Source organism: Solanum stenotomum, chromosome 2, assembly GCF_019186545.1.
Source record: "Solanum stenotomum isolate F172 chromosome 2, ASM1918654v1, whole genome shotgun sequence".
NCBI classification, from domain to species: Eukaryota; Viridiplantae; Streptophyta; class Magnoliopsida; order Solanales; family Solanaceae; genus Solanum; species Solanum stenotomum.
The window spans coordinates 24,091,648-24,101,781 of NC_064283.1; the positions used below are offsets into that span (position 1 = coordinate 24,091,648).

The following is a 10,134-nucleotide window of genomic DNA, read 5'->3' on the forward strand; positions in this document are numbered from 1 at the left end:
AAAGCTTAGGGAAAAAGACCAATGTGACCCTGACTTAAATGTTGCACAAGTGGCTTCAAGACAGGCTTCACGAGACGTCATAATGACCAAGGTCCATCTAGCAACTCGTGAAGATGATCTGCCCGACAGGGCTTCACTAAAATGGGCATAATTGTTTACTTCGATCTTGGAATTAGGCAAACTTGGTGGCGTAGGAATGAGTACTCAGATATCTTTAATTTGATAGGTCATGGGCCACCTAGTTCATTTTTGTTGAAAGATATGGTCGTTTAAAGTTGACCCTGAATTGTTAGTCTGACAAGTCCCCTTTACGGACGACTTCAGGGTCAGTGTGGAGCTTCACAAACTGTAAAGACATCTGTGGTGCTTAATCAGTGACTTCGGGTGTTTAACATCTCTTAAAGCTGACAAAGTGACTTTAATACAGGCTTAACGGGCCGTCTAGAGCACTACAACCCGTCAAATGGGTCGTGAAGATGCTCTGCTCGATAGGGCTTCACTATAACGAACATAACTTTTTACTATGGGCTCAAAATTAGGCAAATTTGGCAGCGTTGGAAAGAGGACTCAAAAACCTTTAATTTGATAGGTCATGGGCCACCTAAATCATTTTGTTTTGAAAGATATGATAGTTTGAAGTTGAACCAAACCTCAAACTATGCCAAGCCTCTTTCACGAGCCACTTCACGGCTCGTGTGAAGGCCCACATACCATATAGTGGTCTGTGGTCCTTCACAGTTGCCATGGTTGTTCTATGTCTCCTTCACAGACCACTTCATAGATCGTGTGGAGCTCCACGGACCGCTAGTGGTCCGTGGTCTTTCACATTATGCTGGGTGCACAACCACGAGTAGGGTGACGAGTCATGGTCGTCTTCACGACCCGTGGACCCCCTTCGTGGTTTAACTTTCTCTATTGTTAAATCTTAGTTTTAATTTTCGAGGTGTTACAAAATCTTCCCCTTGGGATCATTCATCCTCGAATGAAGTCTAAACAAGCTAAGTTTGGCAGAAAGAGCTAAAGATCTCTACCAACTGAATACTAGAAACTGATAGCTGACTGAACTAAGTTCCATGAACATGCAAATATGCTGGAATGCAATGATAACTAAGGGAACATGATAGTAATAGTGAATTACACAAGAGTAAGCTGAGAGACTGAAGAAAAACTATTATTTCAAGCTCAAACGGAATCGAATGGAAAGAGTTGAGGATACTTGGTCATCATGGCTGATTCTACTTCCTAAATAGCTCCCTCTACTGACAGACTCCTCCACAAAACGTTTATTGAAGCATTTTCTTATTTCTCAACCTACGAACCTAACGGTCAAGAATTTCAGCTAGAACCTCTTCATAGGTGAGGCTATCCTTTACGACAACACTCTCTGAAGGTACTATCGATGACGGATCACCCACACACTTCTTCAATAAGAAAATGTGAAAGATTGGATGAACCGCTGATAGTTCTGCTGACAACTCTAGCTCATAAGCCACCTTACAAACCATTTTTAAGATTCTATAATACTTAGGGCTAAGCTTTACTTTCTTGCCAAATCTCATCACCCCTTTCATGGGTGACACTTTTAGGAAAACCCAATCATCGATTTCAAACTCTAAGTCCCTTCTCCTCACATCTGCATAGGACTTCTAACGATTCTGAGGTGTTTTTAGTCTATCTCTGATGAGTCGAACTTTCTCCATAGCATTATGAACCGAATCTTGCCCAATCAAGGCTGCTTCACCTACTTCAAACCAACCAACCGGAGACTTGCATATATGCCCATATAGTGCCTCATTAGGGGCCATATGAATACTGGAATAAAAGCTTTTATTAAAGGTGAACTCTATGAAAGGTAGGTGATCATCCCAACTACCCTTGAAATCGATCACGTAAGTTCTCAACATGTCCTATAAGGTCTGAATAGTATGATCTGCCTCACTATCCGTCTGTGTATGAAATATTGTATTGATATTTACCTGAGTACCAAGACCTTTCTGAAATGACTTCCAGAAATGGGATGTAAACCGAGGACCTCTATCTAAGATGATAGAAAAGGGAACCCTATGCAACCTGACTAAATCATTGATATAGAGTTTGGCATGGTCCTCCGCTAAATTGGTAGTCTTGGCAGCCAAGAGTTGAGCAAACTTAGTGAATCTGTCCATTATCACCCAAATGGAGTCATGTTGTTTGCGATTATGAGCTACGTCCATAATGAAGTCCATGTTTATCACTTCCCAGTTCGATGTAAGAATTTTAATCTTCGGTGTCACATCTCCCAGTTTCTGATGCTCTACCTTAACTTGTTGATAGTTAGGACACTTAGCCACAAAATCTGTGATGTTTCTCTTCATATCGTTACACCAATAAACTTCCCGTAGATCACGATACATCTAAGTGGCACCCGGATAAATAGAATACCTAGTATTATGGGCTTCTGTAAGGATCTGCTGCCTCAACTCATCCACATTTGAAACATATAAATGACCCTGGTAACGAAGTACACCATCTCCCTCTTAGGAGAAAACCTCAACTTTTTGTTGATGAACTACACCTTTCAACTAAAGTAATATAGGATCGCTATCCTTTTTTCCTTAACTTCCACTACCAATGAAAATTCTGATCCATTCTAAACTATCACACCACCATCTGACGTATCTGTAAGGCAAACTCCTAAGCGAGCAAGCCGATGAACATCCTTGGCTAACTCTTTCTTTTCTTCCTCAACATGTGCTACACTACCCATGGATAGTCTGCTGTGGGCGTCAGCTACTTCATTTGCCTTACAAAGATGGTAAAGCACATTCATGTCATAGTTTTGAGGAATTCAAGCCATCTCCTCTAACGAAGATTCAACTCTTTCTGGTGAACACATATTGGAGGCTCTTATGATCTATGAACACATCGCCAAGAACACCGTACAAGTAGTGTCTCCATATCTTTAGGGTAAACACTACGGCTGCAAGCTCGAAGTAATGAGTCAGGTAGTTCTTCTCATGGACCTTAAGCTGCCTAAAATTATAAGCTATGACCTTACCTTTCTACATCAATACACAACCTAGGCCAACCCTATATCCATCACAATAAACCACATAACCATCTAAACCCTCTAGTAGAGTCAAGACCGGAGTTGTAGTCAACCTGGTCTTCAGTTCTAAAAAGTTTTTCTCACACTCATCTGACCATTGAAACTTGACCTCTTTCTGAGTTAACTTGGTCAATGAGGAAGCTATGGATGAAATCCTTCAAAATACCTACTATAATAACAAAATAAACCCAAGAAACTTCTGATATCAGTTAGAGAGGTGGGTCTGGGCCAGTGTTTTACTACCTTAATTTTCTAAGAATCTACTCGGAACCCTTCGCTGGATACCACATGACCAAGGAAAGCTACCGACTATAACCATAATTCACATCTGCTAAACTTAGCGAATAACTGGTGTTCGTTAAGAGTTTGTAGAACGACTCTTAGATGGGTCCCATGCTCTTTCTCACTCTGAGAATAAATGAAGATTTCATCAATAAATACGATGACTATCAAGTCCAACTACTATTTGAACAACCTGTTCGTTAAGTCATGAAAGTTGCAGGATCATTTTTTAGTCCAAAAGACATAACTACAAATTCATAGTGATTATACCGAGTCTTGAAGGCTGTCTTCAGGATGTCACCATCTCTGACTCTGAGTTTATGATAGCCGAATCTGAGGTCTATCTTAGAAAAGTAACTCGCACCCTAAAGTTGGTCGAACAAATCATCAATCCTGGGGATGGATACTTATTCTTGATTGTGACTTTGTTCAATTGACGATAGTCAATGCACATTTTGACAGAACCGTCTTTCTTTTTCACGAACAACACTGGATCACCCAATGGAGAAATATTGGGTCAGATGAAGCCCTTATCTAGAAGTTATTTCAACTATTCTTTCAATTCCTTTAGCTCGACCGAAGTCAGTTTGTAAGGAGTAATTGAAATAGGTTGGGTATCCGGAAGGAGATCTATTTCTAAGTCGATTTCCCTTTTGGGAGGAACTTTGGGAAGATCTTTTGGGAGCACTTCTTGAAACTCTTTTACTACTTGGCTGACTCAAGAGTTGGGTTTTGGATTTTGAATCCTTAACCCAGACAAAGACGATAGATATTCCCTTCAGAAATCATTTTCCTAGCCTTAAAGTAAGAGATATATCGACCCATAGGCACTAAGCAACTACCCTTTCATTCTAAGTCTGGCTCATTTGGAAATTAAAACCAAATGATCCTAGTTATACAATCAACTGATGCATAACAAGAATGTAACCAATCCATGCCGAGAATGACACCAAAATCTACCATTTCTAACTCTACAAGGTCTGTTGAGGTGACTCTTTGGGAGACTCTTATAAGGCAGTTTCTTTATACCTGTCTAGCTATAACTGGGTCACTAACTGTAGTAGACACTGAGAAGGGTTTTGAGAGAGTTTCTAGACTGACACAGAAGTTTACTCCTATATAAGGAGTTACAAAAGATAGTGTATCCCTTTGATCTAACAATGCATAAACATCTAAATGAAAGACTCTTAATTTACCAATGTCCACATCAGGAGAATCTTCCTAGTCCTGGCGAGTCTAGAGAGCATACAACTTGTTCTGGCGCTGACCACCACCTTTACCAGATGAGGCACACTGCTGAGTGGGGCGACCTGCTGGTGCTGCTGGAGTAGTAGACTGAACCCTGTTAATGTTACCTGCTTGTCCTTTTCTAGAAGAAGGGAAATCCTTTAACCTATGACAAGGATGACCATACCAAAAGCACCCCCTCTTTGCGTGCAAGACACTCGCCCAGATGATTCTTACCACACTTTGGATGAGTTGGAAAAGTTTGGCTACCTGAAACACTCTCATGTGTCTTAGATCCTGATGCTCTCCCTTTTTGATCCTATCAAAACCTAGGGTTTGGAGCGCTAGATGATGAAGGTGTTTGGAGTGTAGACCTCTGCTGAAACTTTAAGTGATTCCCACCACCCGATCTTTGCTTAGTGTATTCATAATTTCATGTCCTAGCCTTTTTGTTATCTTTAGCCATTTCTCTAAGCTTATCTCCCACATCCTGCTGAGCATGACTCATTAATTTGGAGATATCCATATCCCCAAAAGCATATAATTCCTACACTCGATGTTCACCAAATCGGATACTCCAAACAAGAACTTGCTCATTTGTGCCCTCGGATCGGCAGCCATGTGAGGAGCATACCTAGAGAGTTGAGTTAACTTCAGCCCGTACTCTTGGACCGATTTTAAACCTTGCTTTAAGTTCATGAATTCATGTGCCATAGCCTCTGTCAACTCTCTCAGGAAGAACTTATCCAGAAAGGCTCCGTTAATACAATCCCAAGTCATAGGAGTTGCATTCTCACCCTTGTTTTCTTTCCACTGCATAAACCTATAAACCACATTCTTAAGCTGATAGGAATTTATCTCAACACTCTCAGTACTGGTCACTTGTACTACTTAGAGAATCTTCTTGACCTCATCAATGAAGTTCTGTGGGTCCTCACCAACCTTTAACTAGAAATTCTGGTGGATTCATACGAATAAAGTTTTGAACCCTAGTTGCAGCTGATCCACCTGTGGTGTTTGCAGGAACTAGAGCCTGCTAATTGTTCTGGTTGGCAATAGTCTAAGCTAATAATTGGATTGCATTTTGAAACTCCGTATTCGTAACCTTATGATTCGGGACTGGAGAAACTGCATTAGAATTGCAGGCATTAGCATTCCGTAAGTTAGCTCTATGAGAAGGCATAATCTGAAATGCATAATGACGGATTAGAAAGAAGAAGTGAATCGAACTTCACGCACGACAAAAAGAGCAAAAGAAGTGAAGTTTTCCTAAAACACTTTGTATCCTCCCTCTCATAGGTGTGGCACTCTTCACACTCATAATAGAGATTCTACTAAGTGCAGCTTTCAGACACCCTAGGACTCTTGAACCTAATGATTTGATACCAAGTTTGTCACGCCTCAACGCTAACCCCTTGACCTAACACGTGACCTAGGATCACGAATGACCCCAAGTTAACCCTGAGTCTGGCATATAACAAGCATATTGATGAACCACTAAACAAACATGCACTATGCGAAAGCTAAAATAGTGGATATCCGAAAATGGGGAAATTCCTAACTAGCTCCAATATATATATATATATATATATATATATATATAGGAGTTTAGTGATAACGAAAACAACCACTCAACAACTCAAGCTGAATCTACTACTATGTCTGAAAAGCTTCTAACTGAGTTGAGTTGTTGGGACATTTCCCATCTAACAAAACTGAAAACTAATAGTAAAGACTAAAATGTAAAGCATGTCTATTGTCCTCGATGTATGAATACTCGCCATTGAAGCTATTGAAATCGGACTGAGAATCGAACTAAGTGTGGTCTGGATGTTGAGTGCCTCAACCTACATCATTAAAATGAAGTAGCGCAAAGTATACGTCAGTACTTGGAATGTATTGAGCATGTAAGATATAGAGACTAAGATGAACAATGATATAAATGAGCAATATACTAATGAATATGGAAATACATTGTACGGAAGTGTAACTAAAATCTGAGCTAAATGAAATTACCAAGTACTAATCATGTAATAAAATATGTTGAACTGAATGTTGATGACATGGTCAATACAATAAGAGTATGACTGTGGGAGCTACTATTAACAGATATAAACCACGTGAGCTAAACGTGGAGTCCGATGTATACGTCCCATCGAGAGAACTCAATATACCTTGTCAGGGGTATAAAGGCATGACTGTGGCGTGATCACTAAAACTAATGCCCAATAGAGGCGACTTCTGAACCTGCATTGGCACGTAGTTCTTGGACTATGTGGGTACGCTGAACTCTAGTCCAACTCGGTGCTAAGTATAATCCCAACTAAATGAAAAGATAAAATGCACTAAAATATTGAGTAGCTCAAAATGATGACATGTTTTCTGGGAATGCATGTAATTATACTAAAAGTTATGGCAGCCAATTTCTTAAGCATGATTTTCTGACTGTTCCTAGCAAGTATAATTCATGAGTTGATAGTTGATACAAGCTAGGGTTATGAATTCTATACATGCAAATTACACTAAATAACCAAGAATCATGTTATTTAGATCATGTGAACTATAACAACTAAAATTACAAAAAATCTTCAAAACTGGAAACCCTAGGTTTGAACAATTTATGAGATATTCAAGAACTGACTGAATTCTAGGGACCTAATGGGTGAAAGGAATCTACTAGTGAAATCTCACATACCTGGTGACGAAATCTATGGTTTAGATTTCTGGGATGAACTTCGAAGAACACTCCTGCTTGTTCTTGGGATTAGCGATCGACTTTTCCTCTTCTTTTCGCTCAAAGTTGGGTGATTTTTGAATAATAAGGGTTCTGGGTATTGTCTGACTAGATTATTAGGCTTAGCCGAAGTAAAACAACATAGTTTAGGCATCAACGACGTAGTTTAAGTGGCCAACACATATGGAAAAAGACCAATGCGACCTTGACTTAAATAATGCCCAATGGCTTCAAGACAGGCTTCACAGGCCGTCATGATGACCAAGGCCCGTCTAGCAGCTCGTGAAGATACCCTGCTCGATAGGGATTCACTAAAATCGGCATAACTTCTTACTCTGAGCATGGAATTAGGCAAAGTTGGTGGCGTTGAAAAGAGGAGTCAGAGATCTTTAATTTGATAGGTCATGGGCCACCTAGTTCATTTTGTGCTGAAAGATATGGTCGTTTAAAGTTGACCCTGAAATCTTAGTCTGACAAGTCCCTTTCACGGACGATTTCACGGTCCGTGTGGAGTTTCACGGACCGTTTAGACGTCCATGGTGCTTAACAACACTTTGAGAATGCCCTACTTGCACCTTAAAGTTTATCAAATGATTTATAAATTAGATAGAACTTGAGAATTAAGTAACATGCAAGAAGAAAAATTAATATTAATAGTCTTTTAACTTTCATCGTTGATTTTTGTTATCTACTAACTTTACTTACCTTCCGGTTATAACTAATATTTATTGTATTTTAAATTATTTATTAAAATAAGTCATCAAATATATTTTTATTTGTCTTATATAGTTAATTAAACTTAATTATGTATTAACACTAGTGTGTGACTGTAGATCATTTTAATGGTAAAATAATGATAAAAGATTTAAAATTAAATTATTTCTCATTAATACATCATCAATTTGGAAATGGTTGTTAATCGAGAAAACAAAAAAGCAAACCACTTATTAATTTTCTTTTTGATACCACCTCAAATAGCAATTAGTTAATCAAAAACCTTAAATGATCATTTTAATGGTTGAATTTAAATATAAAAAGGACCAAAGAAAAAACTATATTAATAACAACACCTCCAATAGTATAAAAATGATCGATTTCATCAAAAATAATAATTAAAAACTCATATTCAATTCTTTTTTGGGTAGGGTGGGGTGGGTGGGGGTGAGGGTGATTGGGGCTTCCATACACTTCTATGAATATTTTTTCTCTTTTTTTTCTCCTACATTCCTAAAAAGTCTAATGAGAAACTTTAAAAGCATTAACTAAAGTTTAAAGAAAATAATAACTGCGATATCTCCAGGGTTCCTCCTCCTTATTCAACCTTTACTCAATATTCCCACTCTGAGTTGTTGAAAGTTGGGGAATAAAATTTGATGGAGTGGATTCAGATTCCGATATAGGTGCGAGTTGATCTATTTGCTCAATTCGATTCCTCGAATTTGAATTCTTGGTAGATTTGAATCCAGGTAAAGAGAGACTAAGATATGTTGATGGATCAGGCAATACGGGTGAAACTGATGAAAAAGTCAAAATATCACCTAGTGGGGCACTAGGAGGATAGAGACTGAACAAAGGTACCCCAGATAGACCCAAATTGCTCATATTATATCGATGTAACAAAGGTACCCCATATAGACCCAAATTGCTCATATTATAACCACATGGACTCAAAGATACTGATGGTTCGGCCATTATAATAGAAACTGATGAAAATGGCATAATTTCACCTAGTGGGACAATATGCGGATAAAGACTTAACTGAGGAAACCTAAATAAACCCAAATTTCTTAAATCAAATCCTTGTGGACTTAGAGACATTAATTGATCAGGCATTACTGGTGAATATCCTGAAAGAGGTAAATTTCGACTAGATGGGGCTACATGTGGATACAGACCCAACTCAAGGAACCTAGAAAAATCCAAATTGCTCAGATCAGATCTATATGGACTACCTGAATTTATACCCTCCCTGTTACTAAACAATTTCTTCAACGGTGGTTGAAGATTTTTGGATGTCAAATCTTCTAACATCAAAAGGCGCTTTCGTTTAAGGAACGAATTCCAATGATTTTTTATCGCATTATCGGTTCGACCTGGTAACAAACAGGCTATCATAGCTCATTGGTTACCAAATTTGGCACGAGCTTTGATAATAGTATCATCTTCATTAAGAGTAAAAGGTCGATGATCCACTTGAGGATTAAGCTGATTACACCATCGAAACCTACACGATTTTTCGGATCGACCCGGAATTAATTGGCCAATTAGAGACCAGCTCTTTGGTCCATGTTCCTCTACTAGCTTCTGCAGTAGCTCATCCTCTTCAGGATTCCACCGGTGCTTGGTCATACTTTTTTTCTTCATTATTTCCATTGAATAAAACTAATCGAGTAAATGAGATATGATAATTGGGAGAATGGGGTCTTGCTTTTACTTGATAAAGACTTGTAGGGAGAGAGGGATATATATAGTGGGGTTGGGAATAGAAGGGATATGAGTGACCAAGTTAATAGAGAGTTATTAATTATAGTGTATCATATTACTAAATCTCAGGAATTAATTCATTTTTTCGTTTAAGAAGTGTTTGATGGTTTGGATTAGAGGGGATATGATCATAGTAATATCAAAGTTTGACTAGAAGTTATTTTAGGAAAAAAACATAATAACATTCAAACTAACCATTTTGACTACAATTATAGTTTGACCGATAATTGTTTTTAGGAAAAATATTTTAAGTGTATTCACATCAAACTAATGAATATAAGATATTTAATTTGATATGTGCTTTTATTATTTACGTATA

The 10,134-nt window shown here is 38.3% G+C and overlaps 1 protein-coding gene across 1 annotated transcript; it reads right to left on the bottom strand.

The window, feature by feature from the left end:
- Window positions 1-8,654: 8,654 nt before the first annotated feature.
- LOC125855832 (transcription factor MYB41-like) lies at window positions 8,655-9,695 on the bottom strand. The gene is made up of 2 exons (XM_049535516.1): window positions 9,560-9,695; window positions 8,655-9,424 (listed from the first exon to the last, which is right to left on the bottom strand). Exons 1-2 carry the CDS (start codon window positions 9,693-9,695, stop codon window positions 8,655-8,657), a joined length of 906 nt encoding a protein of 301 aa, XP_049391473.1.
- Window positions 9,696-10,134: the final 439 nt, after the last annotated feature.